We start from the raw sequence: 23,888 nt of genomic DNA on the forward strand, positions 1-23,888 counted from the left end.
AAGCACCCTGGGCAGAAATTTAACAGATTCAAGAGGAGGCCAAAAAAGAGAAAGAAAAAAAAAAAAGTCCCTGTTCCCTGGAAGCCAAATCCCATATGGCAAACTACTCCCTCACGAAGCCAGCTTGGATGGGAAGCTCCAATTTGGAAGCGAGCCCCAAATGCCATTTAAGATGTAGTTCTCGGTGTTGCTGCAAGCATCACAATGTGTTTCTGTTTTGCTTTTAACACTCTGAAAGCTCGGAACAAATCCCAAGTGTTGGCAAATTGTCTGTCGCCTGCAATATGGTTTCTGCCCCCACCCAGGTGTAGAAAGCCCCGCTGCAGAGGGCGCGTCCCTTGCAGCTGCCTGGGGTTCCGGTGGCCCCCTCTCCGCCTGGGTTCCCTTGGCACCCACTACCTCACCTTCTTCGGGCTCTTCTCTGACCTAGGGCCTCTCTCCCTTTGTGTCATGGTGATTCCTCTTCATCAGTACCTTCCCTGGGGCATTGGTGGTCACCCGTCTGCCAGTGTCTCCCTCCAAAGGCCTCCAGAGTTGAGACCTCTCTTCGAGACACCTGACTCTTATCCGACTACCCACGTCTCCACGTTGAAGCCTTTTTGCATCTGCATTAGTCCAGGAAAAGTCTTAGTCTGTTTATTTATAGTACCAGCAACATACCTAGTATAACTCAACTCCCCTCCCTCTCTCCCCTCCTCCTTTCCTCCCTTCCTTCCTCCCTTCTATCTTTCCACAATTACCTACTGGACCCACCTATGTGCAGGCTCTGTGGTAGGCCCCAGAATTCAAGTATATCTGATTTCTGCCCCAGCTCTAACAAGATAAGGAAGCCAGCTGTCTAAGTCCATGTGCATGACCCTTTCTTCTGGAATATTCTATGCCCCCTAACCTCTTCCCTAACTTCTTGCTCACCTGGGCCCTGCCAATCAGGAGCCATATGTGCCTTTGTCCACACACATCCTCCTTTCCTTCTGCTACCTCTTCCACTAGTGACCCCACTTAAGGTTGCAAATGCAGCTGGTGATGGGTGCTCAGTTGCTTTGAGGAGGTGCGGTACTCTAGCCAGTGATGGCCTTCAAAACTCCTGCTTGTCACTGGGGTGGGGAGAGGGGCCCCCCCGGTTAGCTGGCTGGGTTGATTCTCTTCCGGCATGCTAGGGTGGCTGCCTCAGCATTAGACACAGAAGGGTGGAGACACACCTGGCCTCAGTCTGGGCCACAAGCCCTATCCCCGGTGGTATACGACCACATCTCATCAAGATACTTATTTCCCCTCTCTCTCAGAGGAAGTTGAGGCTATTATTTTTCACAACAAGGAGGAGCAGACCTTCTTGGTCCCAAGTGGTGGAATAAAGATAATCACCAATATTTAATGTGCATTTACTATGACACAGTGTACTACATGGCTTATATGCCACATGGTGCTAATAAATATATATTATTTTTAGTTTTTTTAAAAGATTTTATTTGCTTATTTTGGAGAGAGAGAGAGAGGGAGAAAGAGAGAGAGAGAGCAAGCGGGTAAGGGGCAGAGGGGGACGGAGAGGGATAAGCAGACTCTGCACTAAGCACGTAGCCAGACTCAGGGCTCGATCGTGATCACGACCCTGAGACCATGACCTGAGCTGAAATCAAGAGTTGGCTGCTTAGCCGACTGAGCCACTCAGGCGCCCCATAAATAAATATTATTTTATTTGATCCACCCACAACCTTATGAGGTGGGCAATCCCCCATTTTGCAGATACGGAAACTGAGGCCTAGAGAGGTGAGCAACTCACCTAAGGTCACATAGAGAGTAAGTGGTCATGCGAGGACTGGAACTCAGGTGTCAGGCGGCAGGGCCCACACTCCTAACCACTGTGCTCTGCTTCCTCTCTGTTAGATGCTCGGGGAGAGCAGCTGACTCCCTGGCAAGCTTGCTCTGGTGAAAAAGCCTTACACGGACCCTCTCATTTCGGTGGACAACCAGCTGGGGTGGCAACTTGCCTTTGGCATATTCAAAACTGAACCCATTATTACTTATCCCATATTGTCCTTGTCCTGTACTTGTTAATAGCATCCCTAGCTACATACTCTCCCAAGACAGAAACCCCAGAGTGACTTTTTACTGTAAAAATCTGGTGAGGGGAATAGGTACCACATGCTACAAAATCCAACAGTCAGGTGAGTTTCCCTCCCATCTCTGTCCCCCCGTGTGATGGGTTGAATTATGTTCCCCCATCAATATGTTGACATCTAGTTCCCCACCTGTAACTTTACTTGGAAATAGGGTCTTTATGGATGTAATCAAGTTAGGATGTGGGTCTTAATCCAATAGGACTGGTGTCCCTATAAGCAGATGAAAATGTGGATGGAGATACAGAGAGAAGAAGGCCACGTGAGGAGGAGGCAGAGATTGGGGTGATGCTGCCTGCCACAAGCCAAGGAACAGCCGGAGCTTCTAGAAGCTGGAAGAGGCAAGGAAGGATCCTCCCGCAGAGGATCTGAAAGGAGCACATCCCCGTTGACACCTTGATTTTGGACTACTGGCCTCCAGAACTGTGAGACCATACACGTCTGTTGTTCTAAGCCATCCTGTCCACGGTACTTTGTTACAGAAGCCACAGGAAACCCATAGACCCAGTTTGCCAAACCGATTCCACCCCGGGTAACGGTTTCATGTCTACCCTTCCAGAGACAGCCTGACCCGGGTAGCAAACACAAGTGCATTCTTCACACAAAGCTGACACCTTATACACTATCCTGCATGGTATTTTTCATTTGGTAACACGGCCATTAAAAAAAAAAAATGGTGGGCGCCTGGGTAGCTCAGTCGTTTAAGCGACTGCCTTTGGCTCAGGTCATGATCCTGGAGTCCTGGGATCGAGTCCCATATCGGGCTCCTTGCTCAGCAGGGGGTCTGCTTCTTCCTCTGACCCTCCCCCCTCTCATGTGCTCTCTCTCTCTCATTCTCTCTCTCAAATAAATAAATAAAATCTTAAAAAAAAATAAAAAAAAAATAAAAAAAAAATGGTGGTAAAATATACGCGACACAGATTTACCATCCCAAGCATTTTCAGGTGTGCCGTTCCGTAGCATTGAGTACGTTCCCACCGTTGTGCCACGGCCACCACCACTCATCCCGGGAGCCTTTTCATCTTCCCAAACCGAACTCCGTCCCTAGGAAACACTAACACCCCAGCATCACCCCCACCCCGGCTGCCGGGGTCACGCCTAACACCCCTCACTCCCTCACCCCTGCACGGGTCACCAAGTCCTGCCCCTTCAACTTCGCTGTGTCTCCAGCCCTCCCCACCTCTCAGTCCGGCAGCCGGCTGCTCTCACCTGTGTTCCCGCAACCGCTTCTGGACCCCCGGCCCACTCCCGCCCGCCTCCGCCCATCATCCACACGGCCACCAGCCCCTCTTGCCCAAATACAAATCTGGGGGCACCTGGGTGGCTCTGTCGGTTAAGCATCCGACTCCTGATTTCAGCTCAGGTCATGATCTCAGGGTCCTGAGATTGAGCCCTGCCTTGGGCTCTGCACTCAGCGTGGAGTCTGCTTGAGATTCTCTCTCTCTCCCGCCCTCTGCCCCTCCCCCCACACTCGTTCTCCCTTGCTCTCTCTCTAAAATAAATAAATAAATCTTAAAAAAAAATAATACAAATCTGGTGTCGTCTCCCTGCTGAAAGTCCGCGATGGCTCCCACCTCCTGCATACGCAGTCAGACTTCTGCACCAAAGACCCCCCACATGCAGATCTCAGCCCCGCACTCTGCGCCGTGTCCCATGCCTGGTTCAGGGCCTGACCCCCAGGAGGCGGCTCAGAGCCGTGGCGCTCGAATGGTCTGAATTCCTCGTTTCCTCCAACACACGCTCCCAACTGGAGGCGTACGCGGTTCCCCCTGTGCGGACGGACTTCCCCTCCTCTGCTCTCTTCACCTTCTCTACCTGATCAGTCTGTTCATTCTGCAGCATTCACATCAAAGGGCACCTCCTGCCTTTCTAGCCCTCCTGGGGCGCGGTCTGGACTGCCCTATATTTGAAGAGTTAGCACATTTTTCTGTAATTACTTGGAGACCTCTCTGTCCTGCCCCCTGCCACCCCCAGATGGTGTGACAGCCACACGGTAGGTGTTCGGTGTGTGCCTGCGGAGGGCAGGACCGCCCTGCTAGCTCAGCTCCCGGAGCAGGCTTCATGGCCTGACCCCGGTGCCGTTAGGGGAGGACAGGGGAGACCCACGGTGACTCTCCTGGGATCAGGGCGAGGGCAGGTTTGTCTTCCAGGAGGCGCTAATGCACTGACATTAGTGTGGGGCGGTGGAGGCTCGCTGGGGTCACCATGGGGCCTGCAGCACGGATTTCATGCCCACTGGACTGAGGAGGCGGCTGGGACTCTGTGGCTGCACCTTCAGCCCGGCCCAGCCCAAGAGGCTGCGGGGAGCTGAGGAATTTTCCGGAGCCAGGCAAGGACAAGGGCATTCCAAGGAAGGAGAGAGAGAGTGACTTCTGACTCTGTGAGAGGCTGGGGAGCCTTCCAGGGCCCACGGAGCCACGCCAGGGCCCAGGTGCTCCACCTCCATGACCTTCTGAGGGACAGACGGGGAGGCCCCAGGGCTGGATTCAGGGGTTGATGTGGAAGTGACTGAGGGAAATGGCTGCTGTGGATGTGGCTCCAGATCCCCTCCCTTCTTCCTCCAGGGTCTCCTGCCCATGATAGCAAGTGTACCCTTGAATAAAGCAGGAGCGTCACACTGTCTTTCCCCTTTGGAGCCCAAGGTGCTCTCTGAATGCCTCCTCAATTCCTATCTGCCCCACACAGGTTCACTTTCTTTGTAGCACTCAGACTCTGAAATCACCTTGCCCATTTGTTACTACTGTTTATTGTCCGCATCTCCCCAGTGGTGCCTCAGTCCTGGGGTCTCTGTGCCCAGAACAAGGCCTGGCTCCATACAGATGCGGGGAGGACGATGGAGAGCATCTCTCCTTCTGACATCAAGAGCCAGAACTCCCCTCATCCGGCTGATCCTCTTCTTATAGGAATGAGGGCCAACAGCTCTAGCAGGATGAGGTCTGTCTTCTAGGTGACTCGGTGACCACCGGATGCTGTGGCCCTGATGTGGTGTCCCTATGCTCCCCATGGGGACTGGCCGACCATCGGCACCCCATACATGTTTGGTAAACGAACCCAAACTCCCAGCTGTCATTATAGGGCTGGGTGGAAGGTACCAGAATCTTTTTTTTTTTTTTTAAGATTTTATTTATTTGAGAGAGAGAGAATGAGAGACAGAGACCATGAGATGGGGGAGGGTCAGAGGGACAAGCAGACTCCCCGCTGAGCAGGGAGCCCGATGCGGGACTCGATCCCGGGACTCCAGGATCATGACCTGAGCCAAAGGCAGTCGCTTAACCAACTGAGCCACCCAGGCGCCCCAAGGTACCAGAATCTTAAGACAGGTACTGTTGTGGTGCAACCTTCACCTTAGAACCTAGTTTGACCCAAACTGGACAAATGACAAAGCCTGTTAACCTCAAAAGGTGTCCAGGAGAACTGAGGAGGGTTAAAAGTAGCAGATCAAGCTCTGGTGCAATTCGTTAAATTCATACTCGACTCCCTTCTAGGGTTCCCCACCCCATGAAGCAGCTGTCACCCCCATCGTTACAGGGAATGAATCTCATCCCATGAGGCAGGTGAAGTGACTTGCCCAAGGTCACCTGTTACGAAGCAGCAGACCCAGATGAGAGCATCTAGAGTGGGGTTTGGCACCTAGTAGGTGCTCAATAAATACAATGAAAGAGTGAAGGAAAGAACATAATGATGACCCTGGTATCCTATCCTGATACCCTTTGCACTGTACCACTCCCTAACTTACCCATTTGGGGACAGCTCAAAACCTGGTTTGAATTTAAGAGACACTCTTTGCAAAAAGAGCAGCCATTTCCTGGAGCGAGCTCGTGGTTCTAACAACCCCCAAATCCTGTTGGTAGGTGCTGTTTATCAGCTAAGTTAGGATTTGAGAACTCGCCTTATTATCATTATTTTAATACAGCCCTACCCTGGAGCAGAAAAACTGCCTCTTACAAATATGGGGAAACAAACAGTATTTAGTCTTTGTATTTCTAAAATGTTTCAAGACCAATTATTAATAAGAAAATGTACAAAGCCCGCCAGGATGTCTTATTTGTTCTTTCCTTTATTCTACTGCCTCCCCTCCCCCCTCCCCCCTCCCAAAGGAGAGGGAAAAGAAAAAGAGAAAAGGCCGAATGTCCCAGGTTTAGATTATCTGATACTTTAATTAAGGAAGAGTAAATGGGTCACCCCTGTCAGCTTACAGACTGCAGTCCCATCAAATGGTGTTCCTTTTGAATAAACCCGATCACCATGGTGAGGCTTTACCATAGCCGAATAAAGACAAAAGAAGCGCTCGGGCTGCATTTGGCCAAGGTCGCTCTGAAAATCAATGGCTGCGCTAGCATCAGACCTGAGAATCCTTGACTCGGTTGTTCTGTCCCAGCTGGTATCCCAGGCTGCTTCCCACCAGGACACCTCGGCCAGCTGGTAGGTAATTATATGTGCTAACAGTCACGACACTAGCCGCCAACACCAAGATCCCAAGTCCCTGAATTTGTTAGAACATCCAAGGACCCGCCCCTTTCTAGGGCTGTTTATTGAGAGAGGCGAGCTTCAAGCTCTGAGCTCTGCTCAGCCCAGCCCAGAACTAAGCGCCTACCTGGCAACTGGGAGGATGAATGTCTGGGAGTGGGGAGGGGAGGGCGACAAGGAGACTGTGTTGTTACCTTCCCTCGCCAAGTCCTCCATTCTAGAACTCACGTGCCTCAGAGTAGCTGTGTGATCTCAGACAATTTCCACAGCCTCAGTGAGCCTCAGCCTTCTATCTGTAAAATGGGATAATAAAGCCTGCCTTGCACAATTGTTGGGGACTGCGCGCCATGAAGACTGAGTGCCAGGCACAGAGTAGGTGTCCAATACCTATTTGTTGGATATCTGAATGAGCAAAACTTCCTGCAGACTGGAGACAGCAATTCCTGCTTGAGGTCACATGATATGAGGTGGGAAAATATATGTATAGATGTGTCTGTAAGTTGCCTAGACTGAAAAATAGTCTTTTTTTTTTTTTACACTGGTGCATCCGTCATGTACTGAATTTAGCCTAGTTAATGGAATTTCTGAGTTTTACACTTACTATTTAGGAAAGCTAATGAAATATTGTATTTTCTTTTTCTCTTCAAAAATGATTTCCAAACTTGAACATTCAGCTGGGCCAGTCGATGAGTACGTCTTCTACACATCAATCATGATTCTGGAGACAAAGGAGTCAAGAATTGAGAGCTAAAGGACTAAAAATAGCCTGGAGACTGAATGGAACTGACTTCTTTTGTTTCCCCACTATCCATGTGTGCATTCTGGCCTGCCAGGGCATCATGCTTGCGTCCTGGATACCAGTAAGAGCTCCATGCTGGACGAGGGGCACGGAGATGGACAGTGGCCCCTGGAAGCTCATGCTCAGTCTACAGAATTGCAACAAGGAAAAGAAGCATCTGGAAGAGGGTCGTTAGCATCCTTGAAGAGGGCTGAGTCTAGGTCTATGGTTGGGGAACCAGAAAAATTGGTTGTATCTCTGGGTGTCTGGGCTCTTAACCCTGTCACTTAGTATCTGTGTGAGGCTGGGAGAGTTACCTAATCTTGCTGGGCCTTGATTTCTTCCTCTGTAAAATGGGACAGCACTACTTTCCTGGATAACAACAGTATCTGGTTTGAGGTTCACATGAGAAAATGTTAAGAGCCTTTAAGAATTATAAAGCAATATGGGGCACCTGCATGGCTCAGTCGATTAAGTGTCTGCCTTCAGCTCAGGTCATGATCCTGGGGTCCTAGGATCAAGCCCAGCACCGGGCTCCCTACTCAGTGGGGAGTCTGCTTCTCCCTTTCCCTTTGCCACCTCCCCCCCCATAGCTTGTTCTCTCTCTCTCTTAATTAAATAAATACAATCTTAAAAAAAAGAATTATAAAGCAATACATAGGTACGAGTCTCCATTGTTATTTCAGGGATAGTAGAGGCCTGGGGCAATGCTAGCTAATAAAGACCATGTCGTGAGCACTTTCTTCCTTTTAGGCCTTGTCTGTACAAGTGTCTCATGTTCTTGGCCCCACTTTGTGCCTGTACCAACCTCTGAGGGGGGCTGTTTTCATAATGGACATGTTATGGGTTGGAAAACAAAGGTCCAGAGAGGGTAACTAGCTTGCCCAAAGATGCACAGCTAATTAACCGTGGCGGTGGGATTTGGATCTAGACAATGGGACTCTGGAGCCCAAACTCCTAACCTTTAAGCTATGGAGTCTCTTGAGAGCATGACAAACAAGAAGGAATACTTGGACAGCCACAGTTAAGGAAACATCTTACTTTCCCTGCCACCCAGCAGACTCAGGACTGTTGCAAGGAGAAGAGCTAGAGCCTTGAGGACAGCTCCGACTCGAGCTGGGGACAGCAGGTGAGGTGGTGGGAGAGAGCCTGCAGGTAAGGTGCCACTTCTGGGAAAGAGGCAGCAGGGGAGTCTTGTGGGCAGAGGATGGGCTTTGGAGTATGAGCCACGAGGACCTCATCTCTGGTACCTCCATCTATAAATTGTCCCCCCAACAGCTTCCTAATCTGTAAAATGCGAAGATGATACTCACCTCAGGAGGCTGCCTCAGGGATTAAAGGAGACACGTAATGAATGTAAATCTCCTCCTGTAATTGATAACTAGCACACAGTAGGTGCTCAATAAATGACTGCTCCTTAGCCTCCCCCCAAGACATGCTGTTATTCCAGGTGGCAAGGTATAAGGAATGGCCGTGCAGGTAGAAACTGCCTAGACAGCCTAGACAGAAACCCAAGGAGAGTACAACTCGGTGGTTAGGACTGTGGGCCTGGAGGTCTGGGCCACCTGAATCCATATCCTGGCTTCATCACTTACTAGTCCTATGACCTCGGGCATGTTATTTAACCTATCTGTGCCTCAGTTTCCTTATTTATAAAGTGGGCATGATAACAGTATCCACCTCATAAGGTTTGGGAAATATTAGATATTAATTAATCCGTGTAAAGCACTTCAAGGAGCCCAGCATACAGTAAGTATTCAACAAATGCCAGCAATGATAACTTAGATCAGCCCCCTGCGTGGTCCCGGGTGGAGGGGCGCCTCTGGGTCTTCAGGGGGCTCTGTTTTATGCTGCAAACCCTCCCTTTCCTTGCAGACCCCAGTCAGATCCTGGAAGGGTGGAAATCTCTGCAGCCTGGTCACATGATTGGGTTAGATGAATTTCAGAGGAAGGGCAGTTCCTCATCGGAGGCGCAGCCGGGATTTGAAAATGGTGATTATGTAGGAGTCAGAAGTCTTTGACGGTGTGTGTTCAGGTGTGAAGTCTCTAACCTCTTTGAGGGTCTGTGGTCCAAGTTTGCATCTATGGCATCTGGAGTTCTGTATTCAAGGTGAGGTCCCTGAACTCACTTAGGGTGTGGCTTTCAAAGTTTGAGTCTGAAGTATCTCGAGTGTGTTTAGCGTGTGAGGCTTCTTAAATCTTTGAAGACGTCTGTCCTAAGGTGTCTTAAAAATTTATTTTTATTTATTGAGACATAATTGATGTATGGTATTATATTAGTTTTAGATGTACCCAATAGTGATTTGACATTTGTATACATTGTGAAATGATCACCACCAGAAGTCCAGTTACCATCGGTCACCTTACAAGTTCGTAAGTATTACTGAACATATTCCCCATCCTCATGACTTATTTATTTTATAACTAGAAGTCTGTACTTCTTAATCCCCTTCACCCATTTTGCCCACTGCCCCATTCCCCTCTCCTCTGGCAACCACCAATCTGTTCGTTGTATCTATGAGTCTGGGTTTTTGTTGTTGTTGTTGTTTTGGCTTTTTTAGATTCCACATATAAGTGAAATCCTGCAGTATTTGTCTTTCTCTGTCTGACTTATTTCACTTAGCATAATATCCTCAAGGTCCATCCATGTTGTTGTAAATGGCAAGATTTCACTGGGTTTTATGCTAAGTAGTATTCTACCATATATATATATATTTGCCACATCTTTATTCATTCATCCATCAATAGACACAGGGTGTTTCCATATCTTAGCCAGTGTAAACAATGTGCAATAAACACAGGGGTGCATGTATCTTTTCCAATTAGTGTTTTTGTGTTCTTCAGATGGAACTGCTGGATCATAAAGTGGTTCTATTTTTAATTTTTTGAGGAAGCTCCATACTGTTTTCCACAGCAGCTGCACCAGTTTGCATTCCCACCAACAGTGCATGAGCATTCTCCTTTCTCCACAGCCTCGCCAACACTTGTTGTTTCTTGTCTTTTTAATAACAGTCATTCTGACAGGTGTGAGGTGATATCTCATTGTGGTTTTGACTCGCATTTTCTCGATGTTGAGTGATGTTGAACATCTCTCGACATTTCTTCTTTGGGGAAATGTCTATTCAGATCCTCTGACCGTTTAATAATCAGATTGTTTGGTTTTTTGTTATTGAGTTGTATGAGTTCTGTACATATTTTAGACTCACACCTTGAAACACAGATCACCAAAAAAGTTCAGAAACCCCACTCATCAGCACAAATCCCCAACAGCAGATGGACATTAAACATTTAACAAAAAACTTGGAGACCTCAAACTCTGAGATGAGGACCCTCAAACCACTCAGACAACCCATGCCTTGGACACAGACACCCAAACTTCTCAGCTCTCATACTCTAGACAGAGATGCCCACACAGCTTGTAAACGGAGACCGACAGATGGCTCAAGGGATTCACTCCAGTGAACACAGATACCCAAGTGTTCGGGATGAGATACTCTGGATACAGACTCCCCAAATACTTCCAGAACCTCACAATCTGAAGATAGATATAGAAACAGAACAGAGACCTGCGGACAGACATATTTTGGACACATACCCAAAACTATCTTGTATACCATACACCAAGAATACAAATTCCCAAACAGCCAGAGACCTCACACCCTGGGAAACAGCTAGCCAGTTCAGGGCCCCCAAGAACAAAGACTCCAACCAGCCAAGAGATCTTACACATTGATTAAGACCCTTTCAACAGCTCCGAGAGCTTGTACTCTGAGTTCAGAGACCAGCAATCCAGGATGTAGAACCCACAGGAACCTAGGGACTTCCAACCCTGCACAGGCCACACCAAATAGCTGGGAGACTTCACACCTGGGGCACAGATCCTCAAGTTGCCAGACAGCTCAAAATGTGAGCACAGACTTGCCAACAGCCCACAGACACTGTGACACAGACTTCTCAGCAATTCGAAGATCTCACACCCAGGGATACAGACCCCCACACAGCTCAGAAGCATTACACCCAGGGACATGGACACTCAAGGAACTCAGAGACCTCACAAACTGAATGAAACCTCCCCCAAAACTGTTTAGAAACTCCAGATGCTGAGAAGTGCAAATCAAAACCACAAGGAGCTATCACCGCACGCCTGTTAGAATGGCTCTCTTCAAAAAGCTAAGAAATAACAACTGTTGGTGAGGACGTGGAGAAAAGGGAATCCCCGTGCACTGTTGGTGGAGATGTATATTGGTACAGCCACCATTCCACCAGAGAAAACAGTATGAAAGTTCCTCAAAAAAATGAAAAATAAACTACCCTATGATCCAGTAATCCCACTTCTGGGTTTATCTCCAAAGGAAACGAAAACAGGATTTCAAAGACACATCTGCACCCCCACGTTCAACTGCAGCATTAGTCACAATAGTCAAGATATGGAAACAACCGCAGTGTCTGTCAATGGATGAATGGATAAAGTAGATGTGAAAAAATATTTATGTACATAATGGAATATTATTCAGTCATGAGAAAGAAGGAAACCCTACCATTTGCAACAGCTTGGATGGACCTTGAGGGCATTATGCTAAGTTAAATAAGGCAGACAGACAGAGACTTACATGTGGAATTTAAATTGAGCTCAGAGAAACGGAGAGTAGAATGGTGGTTGCCAGGGGCAGGTGGGTGAGGGAAATGGGGAGATGTTGGTCCAAGGGTACACACCTCCTGTTATAAGATGAATAAGTTCTGGGACTCATGTACAGCATGGGGATTATAGCTAAAAATACTGTATCCTATACACCCAAAAGTTGCTAAGAGAGTGGGTCTTAAATGTTCTGCCCACAAAAAAGAAATGGTTACTGTGTAACAGGACGGAGATGGGAACTAAAGCTGTGGTGGTCATCACTGTGCAATATTTAAATGTATCAAATCAACACCTTGTACATCTAAAACCTCCACAATGTGGTATCAACTGAATCTCAACAAAGCTGGGAAAAAAAGAAAGGAAATGGTGACCACGACCCCTGAAAGACAGCACGAGGAGTCCAGACAGTGCACACACAGGCACACACAGCCCCCAGCTTCCTGCTTTTTGCATTTAGACCCAGGTTTTGACTCAGCAGGAGTGAGTAATTGTACTTCTTTTGCTTTGGGTAAAAATGAGCCCGCAAGCATGGGGCCCCTGAGTGGCCCAAGAAGAATTCCCAGCCTGAAGGAGGGGAGATGTGGATACAGACCTGGGAAAGAGTGAGCCAAGCCATCCCCACGTATGCAAAAAAGCAGAGCTATGCTCTTTCTCAGCCAGCAACTGTCCCCTGCAAGGTGTTGTCAGAAACTACAGGAAGCCCGGCATTTCTTGTGGGGAGAGGGAAGAAGGCGGGAGGGAGAGGAGCAGAATGAGAGCAGAAAGAAGGGGAGTAGAAAGAAGCACACGGTTATCTGGTCCTCGAAGAACCGGTGCATTCCCACGCAGCCTTGCTCCTGTCCTCCCTCTTCCCCGCCAGTCCAGGGACCCGCTGCTCGGCAGCCCCGCGTCTGTCACTGCTACGGCCGAGCCCGTACGGTCCGCGGGGCGCCCAGCGCGGGGCGGGGCTCCGGCTGGCGGGAAGGGGGGGCGCTGCGCCCGGAGGCCTGCGCGCGGCCGGCGGGGCCCGCTCTCCCCCCGGAGGGGCGCCCCTCGTTCGCGGGGCTCCGGCCCGGCCCGGCCCTACCTGAGCTGGCGCGGCTCGCAGTCCACGCCGGGCAGAAGCAGCCGGGCCGCCTGGCGGACGTCGTCGCTGTCCATGGAGAAGCTGCGGCGATGGCCGGCGTGTGCCACGGCCACCCGGATCCACTCCATCAGCGGCGGCAGCACGAGGAAGGGCCTGCGCGGGAGGACGGGAGACAGTTAGGGCGGCCGGGTGGCGGGGGCTGCCGGCTCAGCCCCACCCCTTCCTCGCCGGTCCCCAGCACCCCCCGCCCGCCCCCCCGCCCCCGCTTTCCCCGGGGACCCTGCCTCTGATGTCCGGAGTGGTGGGAGAGCCGTCGCAGACATCCTGATCGCACCGGTGACCCCACCGGTGACCCCGGGGCAGGCTCTCCAGAGTCTTTGGGCCTCAGTTTCCTCATCTGCAAAGCAGGGATACCATGTGACGATCCTGGGAGTGTTATCTCCCTCAGAGATCATGTGAACACACAGGAGATGGCTCACTTAAAGCACCAAGCACAGGGGCAGGCCTTAGTAGAAAACCCCAAAAAACGCCTGGGGTGATGAGTCCTTGGGGCTCCCCATTCTGGGCCCAACCCTAAGGTGTCCTCCAACTCTCTCTTCCTGTCTCCCCACGCTCCCTTTGTGGAGTTCTCCCAGCCCCAGTTCTGCCTGAGCACTGGGCTGCCAACAGGCTTTTTTAGCACCTGGAAAAGGTGCAAAGAGCCAAGTGGACAGGCAGTCTTCCCTGAGATCCAGGCCAGGCGGATGCCCAGTCAAGGCCAGCAAAACTGCCCTTGTTGGGGAGTGGAGGTGGGGGGGGTGCCAAGCCCCTGAAGCTCTGGGAGCCTCAGGTTCTTCACAGGCTAATGAGACCACAGCAGGGGCAGCTTGTTGCAAGAATTAACTGAGACAATGCCCAAGGCTGAACCATATACTTTGTAATGCCATACATTTGTGCCAACTTCCTGTTTCTTCCAGTGATCATCATAAACTCTGTCCTCCCATTAGGATTACTGAGTTGGTGGGAGAGCTTTTATTATTATTATTTTTAAAGATTTTTAATTTATTTTTTGACAGAGAGAGACACAGAGAGAGAGGGAACACAAGCAGGGGGAGTTGGAGAGGTAGAAGCAGACTTCCCATCAAGCAGGGAGCCCGCCCGATGCAGGACCCTGGGATCATGACCTGAGCCGAACCACCCAGGCGCCCCTGTGGTGGGGGAGGTTTTTTTTTAAAGATTTTATTTATTTATTTCACAGAGAGATAGAGCACAAGTAGGCAGAGCAGCAGGCAAGGGGAGAGGGAGAAGCAGGCTCCCCACTGAGTTGGGAGCCCGACGTGGGACTCGATCGCAGGATGCTGGGATCATGACTTGAGCCGAAGGCAGACGTGGTGGGGGAGCTTTTGAAGGAATTCTGGTTTAATTCATCTAGGATGGGGCTGGATATTGGTAGTTTTTAAAACCTCCCCCATGTGAATTTAATGTGAATCAGAATTACCTGGAGGGCTTGTTAAAATAGAAATTGCTGGGCTCCACCCCTAGAGTGTCTGTTTCAGTTGATTGGGGAGGTGGACAAAAATCTGTATTTCTCATGAGTTCCTGGGCAATGCTGATGCTGCTGGTCTGAGGCCGCACTCACAGAACTTCTGCTCTAAGGTACTGTATGGGTAGAGGGGCTGGGAATCCCGTGAGTGTATGTGTGTGTGTGTGTGTGTGTGTGTTAAAATGCAGATCCCCTGTCCTTATCTCCAGAGATGCTGACTGTGACAGGTCCATGAATATAATTTTAAGAAGCGGCCTCTACGATACTGACTTAAGTAGACCAAGGAACACACTTTGAGAAATGTACTGTGTCGACCAACAAGGTTTCCTAGGTTCAGCAGAGCCCCTGCCAGGGTGAGGCAAGTGGGGTGCCTAGGGCGCAAAACTGAAGGAGGCCAGGCCATGCAAATGTGTTCGAGGCACCTCTCCTGTCTCATCCTGACCCCAGTGCTGCCATTCAGTCCAGCATGGCTGCCGTGGGATGGACAGAAGGTGGTAAAGGAAGGGTTGACCAGGCAGCCAACCCCCACAGTATGCAGGTGTCACGAGCTCCCAAACCGAGTTTTTAGTAGTGAGTTCTGGTTTGCCTAGAGAGTGAGCTGTTTCTCCAATGTTAATATTCAACAGCTAAATAAGCCTTTTACATTCATTTCAATTGATCTCACTCATGATCTCATCTAAATGCTTGGGACCAACGAACGAGCTAGTTATGATTATGCCTGTTTTCTAGATCAGGAGAATGAAGTTTATTGAGGTTAAGTAGCATGCCCTGGATCACAAGGTTAGCAAGTACAAGAGCTGGGAGTCGAACCCAAGATGTTCGAGTACATAGTTTGTGTGCCATAACCCCATGTGATACCGACATTCTCTTGTCTAACTTCCCAGCATGCACCCCCAGCAGAGCCGGCTGAGCTGGTCATAGACCATTGCTGGTGCGACATTTTCATTCTCGGCCACGCAGCTCAGTCCCCAGTCTGTAAGGCCTCCAGCCCTTTAAAAATCCACACCCCACTTAACCTTCAAACCACAGTGCAAATCCTACCTTACCCTAAACATTTCTCCTGATGATCCACCCTATGTGGACCCCTCCCATGGCGGACCCCACCCCACTGGCTTTACCCCCTGGCCTTGCCAATGCCCCAGTTGAATGTAAAGTCCATTGGGGTAGGGACCCAGATCTGCTAGGTTCACTGATCCAGCCACAGCCCCAGTGCAGCCCTGGGAGGCTGGAAGCCCTTAATAAATATTTGTTCACAAGACAGACTAAGATTTACCAATTTCCTACCGGGTGAAATGGATGCAATTGAGTTTCTGGCCCCATGGACCTGTGGGGCAGTCTCCCAGGGAATTTCTGGCCGAGTCAGCCTGCTGCTTGGGCTGTCGCCTTCATTCTCTCATTCTCTCCATCACCTAAACCGAATCAGGCACTCAATAAACACACACTGTCTTGAAATTGAATTGGATTCTACTGTCTCAGGTGAGCAAGACTTATTTTTGTCACCATGTCTCCATCACCGTAGAAACCAGCCCCGAGCGCTCAGAGAACTCTCCTCTGGGAGAACTCTCCTCCTCGGAGGCGGCACCCACCACCCCATGCTGCCTTTCCTTTGCTCAGTGCCCCTGAAGCGTGGCCCCCAACTTCCTGTCGCTGGGGGGCTGCGTCTCCCCCGCACACTGCCCTTCGGGTGCTGCCCTTTCTGTGAGGTGCTGAGGCCCAGGGCACGCCACCAGCTCCTGAGAAGCCTGAAGAGGAGAGAACGAGGCCCTGCTGCCTTCAGGATCACACCTGTACCAAGACAGCTAGCGAACACCAGAATAAGAAACCCTGAACCCCAGGATTCCAGCCTCTTCTGGAATTTTCTGTGTACCTGTTCTCCTTTCAACATTGCCTTCTCTTCATCACCCCAACTTCAATAGTTTATAAGCTCATGAATTGTTTGCCAGCAACTCATTTAAAAATCTTATCTCGTCTATTCAGAGGCAGGGAAAAAGTGTTGTGATGTTTCTTTGGGGGGCATTGGAGATGGGAAAGAATTCTAGGGCCTTGAGTTAAGGAGAGGGTGGAGAAAGCTGAAGGAGAAAGACTGCATTCTCCCTATGTATTTTATTTTATTTTATTATTTTTTTAAAAGATTTTATTTATTTATTCATGAGAGACAGAGAGAGAGGCAGAGGGAGAAGCAGGCTCCCAAGGAGCAGGGAGCCCGATGTGGGACTCGATCCCAGGACCCTGGGATCATGACCTGAGCCGAAGGCAGACGCTTAACCATCTGAGCCACCCAGGTGCCCTCTCCCTATGTATTTTAAAGGGAACAATGTTCCACTGGCTACTGACTTTGTTCTGAAGTTGTCCTCAGTGACTAACGCCTAGAGGACGCTTGGGAAGCCCACGGCTTCGTGAAGTGGTTCTGAGACTGTGCTCAATGCCAGAATCATGGGTGTGTGTGTGTGAAAATTCTGAAGGCCTCAAGTCACCCCCCCAGAGTTTTGGTTCAACAAGTCTGGGCTGGGGCCTGGGCATGTGCATTCTAAATAAGCTCCTCTGGGAATTCTGGAGCAAGCCGGGTTTGAGAACCCCAAGTGGGTGGCCTGAGGTGAACAGAGCAGGGGAGGGATACCGTCCACTCTATCAGGGCAGTGGCCGTCGAAATCTTTGCTGTGGTGTTCAAACAGGAGGTCTGTGGGGTTAGGACCAGGGATTCCCGAAGGGAAGAGCAAAGCCTGGGTGGGCTTCTTGCAGAGTCAAGAGAGCAAGTCAGCTCAGGAAGGTTGTTGGGCCCAGATTCCAGTGGGAGATGGAGAACATGCATGGGTGGAGCCTTTTTGAAACAGTGAAGAGAAAGCTGGTGGGGCGGGGGGTGACCACTCAGAATTGAAAGGGAGTTTGGTTGGGGAGGGGCTGGGTGCTAAGGAGGATGCTACGGGACGTGGGAGAAGCCTGGTTTGTTTGGAATTCTGCAGAACTGGATTCCAGTCCTGAATCTGCCAAGAAAGAGCTCACAGTAGGACTCTGGCTCTGGTCTGCAAATGTTTAGGCTCTCAGTGTCTTCGTCTGTAAAGTGGATGGGCTTGGATCAGATGGTCTGTTTCAGGGGTCAGCAAACCTTTTCTGTAAAAGGCCGAATAGTAAATATGTTAGGTTTTCTGGGCCATCTAGTCTCCGTCTCAACTACTGAACTCTGCCATGATAGTGGGAAAGCAGCCCCAGACAATATGCACACGAAAGAACCTTGCCACGTTCCAAGAAAACTTTATACAAAAAGTCACAACGGGTCATAGTTGGCCGACCCTGGGTCTTTTGGTTTCTTCCTCCTCTAAAATTCTTTGAGTATATTGAAATAGCCAGCTTCCTGGGGGCTTAGGAAGAAGCCCTGAAGATGGGGAGATGCCCATGAAGGTCCTAGGGATGGGGACAGAAAGCTTTGGAGAGATTAGAAAACAGGACCCTCGACAAAGAGGTCATGGTTGCATCTGGAGAATAGTGAGCCACAGTCATACCCAGAGGTAGTACCCCAAGAAGAAAACCCAAACCTGGCCATGGGTATGTAACTGATGAAATGTCATCTGTTAACCTCACTCATTCATCTAACAATCCTTTAGGGAGCCACCCATGTTGTAGGAACGCTTCCAGGAGCTGGAGACGGAGTAGAGAACAGGACTTATCAGGTCCTTGTTCTCACAGAACTAACAGTCTAACAGGGACACAGATAAGGAACACATAAGCCAGTAAGCAATAAGCAGTTACAAACTGTGATTAGTGTCAGGGTGCTGGGATAGGGAAAAAACAGGGCTGAGGTAGGGAAGGCCTCTCTGAGAAGGTAACAAAACCTCAAAGATGTGAAGGAACTGGTCATATGTGAATGTGTGTGCAGAGAGATGGATGTTCCAGGCAGCAGTAACAGACTGTGCAAAGGTCCTAAGGCAGAAAATCCTTTGCAGCTCACCAAGGCTTTCACATGCATCATGTCCTATTTTGGCCCTCCAGGGCAAGGGGGTGGCCAGGACATAAGTGAGGAAGGGTCACTGTGGTAGGCTGAATAATAGCTCCCAAAGACATCAAGTCCTATTCCTTGGAACCTGTCAATGTTGATGGCAAAAGAGACTCTTGCTGATGTAATTCAATTAAGATCTTGGGAAGGGAAGATTACCCTGGATTATCTAGCTGGGCCTAAATGCAATCACAAGGGTCCTTATGAAAGGGAAACAGGGAGATTTGACACAGGTGACCCTGAAACAAGATGCTCCATTGCTGGCTTCGAAGATGGAGGAAGGAGGCACAAGCCAAGGAGTGCAGCCCTAGAAGCTGGAAAAGATGAGGAAATGGATTCTTCCCTCAGAGCCTCCAGAAGAACACAGCTTTACGGACACCTTGATTTTGGCCAAGTGGAAATAATTTGGGACTAGTGACCCCTGGAGCTGTAGAACAAACGTGTGTTGTTTTAATCCACCAGGTTGTGGTAACTCGTCACAACAGCCCCAGGAAATTAATATGATCACAAAGCCAGGGGGACTGATAGGGTCACTGCGGGTTAGGGCGGAAAATGCTAATGAAGAATAAAGAGCCAGCATTTATGCTGAGAATGAAGGCATCCACGGGGCTCTGGGATTCACCTCAGACACCTCTAAACTGCCTCGTTCCTAAGGTCAGAGAATACCTGTTGGTATGGGCTGAGCTGTATCCCCTCAAAATGCTTATGTTGAAGCCCTAATCCCCAGGACCTCAGAATGTAGCTATTAAAATGAGGCCATTATGCTGGGCCCTAATTCAGCATGATGGATATCCTCATAAGAAGAGGAGATGAGGACACAGAGAGAGCCACCAAGGTGTGGGGCACACAGTGGGGCACCCATGTGAAAGGGGGCAGCAAGATGGCGGCCATCCACAAGCCAAGGAGGGAGGCCTCTGAAAAAAAACCAACCCTGCTGACACCTTGACCTTGGACTTCCAGCCTCCAGTGCGGTGAGAAAATACGTTCCCTTTGTTCTAGGCACCTAGCCTGTGTTAATTTGTTAGGGAAGCCCCGGCAGACCAGTACACCTGTGGTTTAAGTCCCGCCCTGCCCTGGAGGTTTTAGTCTATGGTAGACACGCTTCATTTGGAAGTTCAAGCTCTTTAGAGAGCTGGTGGATGTCCATTCATTTCCTATTGACACAGTGGATGAGTTCAAATCCATCTGGAGGCCGTGCCATGCAGAGGGCAGGGTTAGAAACTCGGGCTTTGGAGAGAGGCTGACCAAGAGCTGGATTCCAGCTCCTCTACCTTCCAGCTGTGTGACCTTGAACAAGGTGTGTCAGTTGCTGTGCCTGAGGTTTCTCATCAGGAAGATGGGAATAATACCAGTACCTACTTAACAGGGCGAGGTGAGCTGAATAATACCCCCCCCTCAAGATGTCCACATCCTAATCCCTAGAACCTGTGAATGTCACTTATCTGGCAAAATGGACTTCGCACATGGGATTCTAAGTTAAGGATTTTTGAGAAGTGAAGGCTAGCTGGAATGATCCAGGTGGGCCCTAAATGCAATCACAAGGGTCCTCAGCAGAGGGGGGCGCGGAGGTCCAAGGAGGGAGTAGGAGATGTGAGGACAGAAGGAAGTAGCTGGACGGATGCAGGAAAGGGGCCATGAGCCCGAGGGATGCAGGTGCCTCCAGAAACTACAAAAGGCAAAGGGATTCTCCCCTGGAGCTTCCAGAAGGCCCCAGCCCTGCGGACACCTTCCTTTTAGCCCAGTGAAACTGATTTCGAATGTCTGACCTCCTGAACTGTAAGATGATATATTTGTATTGTTTTAAGTCTTCACATTGGGGGCAACTTTCTTTTTCTTTCTTTCTTTTTTTTTTTACAGCACCCACAGGAAACGAATACAGAGGGTTATTGCCAGAATTGGATGGGATGGTCCTGTTCTAACCTGGCCCCTGTTCCATAGGTGGTAGCTACGCTCACCAGCATCACTGGCGCGGTTTCCGGCATCACTCAAGCGTCTTTCCACTGGTGGAGGAGAAGTCTTGCTACACAGAACACCACTCTTGCCTTCTCTTTTTAAATCAAAGCAAACCTCTGCAGTTACTATGGCTTTCCTTGATAAATTGTCTGGCCTTGACTTCCCATCTCTGTTATTTGTTCAGTCTCAGGCTAGAGAGGAATTTAGATGTTCGACTGTGGTTTAGGAAGCTCGTAATTCCAGAGATACAGGGAGTGAAGGAAAAGCAGCAAAATTGATAGTAGACAGTAGCCAAGGCTGGTTTCCATAGCAATATTCACTGTAATCTCACTGTATTTGCGGGCACGAGAGCTAAGGAGATGCAGAGGTCAGAAGTGACTTTTCCTACAGTGACAGCCCTACTGTGCAGAGTATGGTCAGACTGGCCTTGAGCGTGGTTCCTGCAGAAGGGCCTGGAGTGAGAGAAGCCAAGGGGTGTGCTGGAAGTCAGTGCTTCTAGAACATGAATGTGCATAGGAATTGCCTGGGATCTTGTTACAACGTGGGTCTTGATTCAGTGGATCTGGGGCAGGGCCCAAGATTCTGCATTGGTAACAAGCTTCCAGGCCATATATGGACCACAGTTTGAATAACCAGACCCTACAGAGGTATTATGACTCAAGCCAGAAACCAGGGAGGGTGAATTCTCTTATGTTTAAAGAGGACAAAGTGAGTCCAGAAGTGAGACAGTTGCAAGAGGGCAGAGAGGCCCAGGAGACAACGTAACGGAAGAAGGAGCTCGCTTGGATCCGGAGCTCCCGAGGCTCTTGTGAGCCTAGGTCATGAGCAAGCACCAGCAGCGAGGGAGGCTGGGACAGTAGGTGTCTGGGGATTGCAGGTTTTATCCTGGGAGGCGGCTTCTGCCTCCCGCCAGGATTCTCCTTTAGTCTCGCAGCAATCTTTACGAAACAGACGCTTTCTGCCTTGGGGAGTTTGTTCTGACCCAAGCACCCACTCCATTGTCTAATAGGTATTTGGTATTCGTGATGGTGTTTATCATCATCCTGGAATGTAAATACTTAAAAAAAAAATACACCTTGTGATGGTTGATTTTATATGTCCACTTGGCTAGGCCACAGTACCCAGATGTGGTCAAACGCTAGTCTGGATGTTGCTGGGAAGGTATGTTTTTTTTTTTTTTTTTAATGTATGTATGTATGTATGTATGTGAGACAGAGAGAATGAGAGAGAGAGAGAGCACATGAGAGGGGGGAGGGTCATAGAGAGAAGCAGGCTCCCCGCCGAGCAGGGAGCCCGATGCGGGACTCGATCCAGGGACTCCAGGATCATGACCTGAGCCGAAGGCAGTCGCTTAACCAACTGAGCCACCCAGGCGCCCAGGGAAGGTATGTTTTAAAATGAGATTAACATTTAGATCAGTGGACTCTGAGTAAAGCAGATTATCTTCCATCGGGTGGGTGGGCCTCATCCGATCAGCTGGAGGCCTTAGGAGCTGCAAAGACTGGAGGATTCTGCCAGCTCACGGCCTTGAGACTTGCACTGTGGTATCGGCCTTGCAGTCTCCTCTTTCTGTGCAGATTGGGCCCCCTCATCATTGCAAACGGTCGCTGGGGTGGGGAGGAGGCCTGGGGGCTGGGTCCCACTAAAGACCACTTCCCAATATCCTGAGTGCGCAGACACACCGCTTGGGGACAAACAAAGGCCTCATGGGTAGGCCCAGTGCTTTTAGGGCAGAACAAGCCATTTTGTACCAGCAGGACGAGTCCTTTGAGGATGAAAGTCAGCCCCACGAATGGGGCTGTTCCCCAAAATGGGGCAAGGGCCAAGGGGTGCTGGGTGAGGAGGGGACTTCTGCTAACAGTGCCAGCAGGCCCCTGTGACTGACCTTGGAAACTTCTTTGGCTTTCCTGTCACATGTTCTGAAGCAGGTGACGGGGGGTGGTGGTGGAGGGCTGTAAGTGGAGGGTTGAGGTACGATTCAGGCGGAGCAAATAAGATATATGAGGAACAACAGTCTCCTCCCTGCCCCCTCGCCCCGCCGTCACCTCCCCTCCCATCCTGGGGAGGAAGGTTCCTCCTCCAGCTGACTGCCTCTGCTCCCCTGGGGACGGGGCTCCCTCACTTAGCTACCTGCCCCATAACTCAGCCCCGCTCCTCTGCAGGTTCCCACCCTCACCCCAGCATCCCACACAGTCCCGTCTCCCACAGTTTGAACAGGATAGGAGCAGCAATGATGGAGAGCAAGAAGTCACAGCTCTCTCAGAGTTTCTGTCTACATACTCTGCCTAGTTCTTCATTCTGGCGGTGGTGGGGCCTCAAAAGCCCCCTGGGGAACTGGTTAAAACGCATATTCCTGCCTTCCTGCCCACGTGCTGGGTGTATCGGTTTCCTGGGGTTGCTGTCACAAGGTACCACAAACTTGGTGGCTTAGACAACAGAAGTGTATTCTCTCACAGTGCTGGAGGCCAAAAGTCCAAGATCAAGGTGGCAGCAGGACCGTGCTCCCTCCAGAGGATCTAGGGGAGAGCGCTCATTGCTTGCCTCGTCCGGCTTTTGGTGGTTGCCAACATTCCCTGGCTGAGGCTCCCATCTCTCCATCTCTGCCTCTGTCTTGTTAGTATTATCTATCTATCTATTTATTTATTTATTTGACAGAGAGACATAGCGAGAGATGGAACACAAGCAGGGGGAGTGGGAGAGGGAGAAGCAGGCTTCCCGCCGAGCAGGGAGCCCGATGCGGGGCTCGATCCCAGGACCCTGGGACCATGACCTGAGCAGAAAGCAGACGCTTAACGACTGAGCCACCCAGGCGCCCCTCTGCCTCTGTCTTTACATCACTTGGTCATCATCTGTGTCAAATCTCTCTCTCTCTCCTCTAAGGACACGTGTGATTGGATTTAGGGCCACTCAGATAATCCAGATTAATTCCCCACATTAGGACCCTTAACTAAAATCACACCTGCAGAGACGCTTTTTCTTTGTAAACTATAGGTTGCAGAGATTAGGACTTGGTATCTTTGGGGGCCATTACTGAGACAACTACCCTGGGCATCTCTGCACCTCGTTCATTCTCTGCAGGGTTTCTGATGCCCACCAAAGCTGAGCCCTTCATGTCTAGAGAATGCCAGCTCCAAGCTGCAGGATCCTTGGCAGTCCTGAGGTCCTTCCTTGCACACCACGCAGCGATCAACAGACCAGCCTGTCCCTCTCCTCTCTGGGCTGCTGACTTCACCACAGCCAGGCCTGGCTCAGGGGCACAGAACCTCTGTGGTGGGAACCTGATCTCAAGTGGGTGGAATGATGATGGGGCCTGGGATATAAATGGCCCTGGGAGGGAGGCCGGGGCTTCAGAAGTGGGGAAGCC

At 50.1% G+C, this 23,888-nt stretch overlaps 1 protein-coding gene across 4 annotated transcripts in view; it reads right to left on the minus strand.

Moving 5' to 3' along the window:
- Positions 1-23,888, minus strand: part of BTBD11 (BTB domain containing 11) — a 303,252-nt gene that overhangs the window by 65,682 nt on the left and 213,682 nt on the right. For 3 of the 4 annotated variants that reach the window (XM_021687380.2, XM_021687381.2, XM_021687379.2), the window contains exon 4: positions 13,062-13,214. In XM_021687380.2, coding sequence (XP_021543055.1) covers positions 13,062-13,214 — 153 coding nt within the window. Of the gene's footprint in view, positions 1-13,061; positions 13,215-13,345; positions 13,459-23,888 lie in introns of those variants that run through there. The other variant, XM_044915343.1, reaches the window with a different exon arrangement.

The sequence above is a fragment of the Neomonachus schauinslandi genome, chromosome 5 (genome assembly GCF_002201575.2).
Source record: "Neomonachus schauinslandi chromosome 5, ASM220157v2, whole genome shotgun sequence".
NCBI classification, from domain to species: Eukaryota; Metazoa; Chordata; class Mammalia; order Carnivora; family Phocidae; genus Neomonachus; species Neomonachus schauinslandi.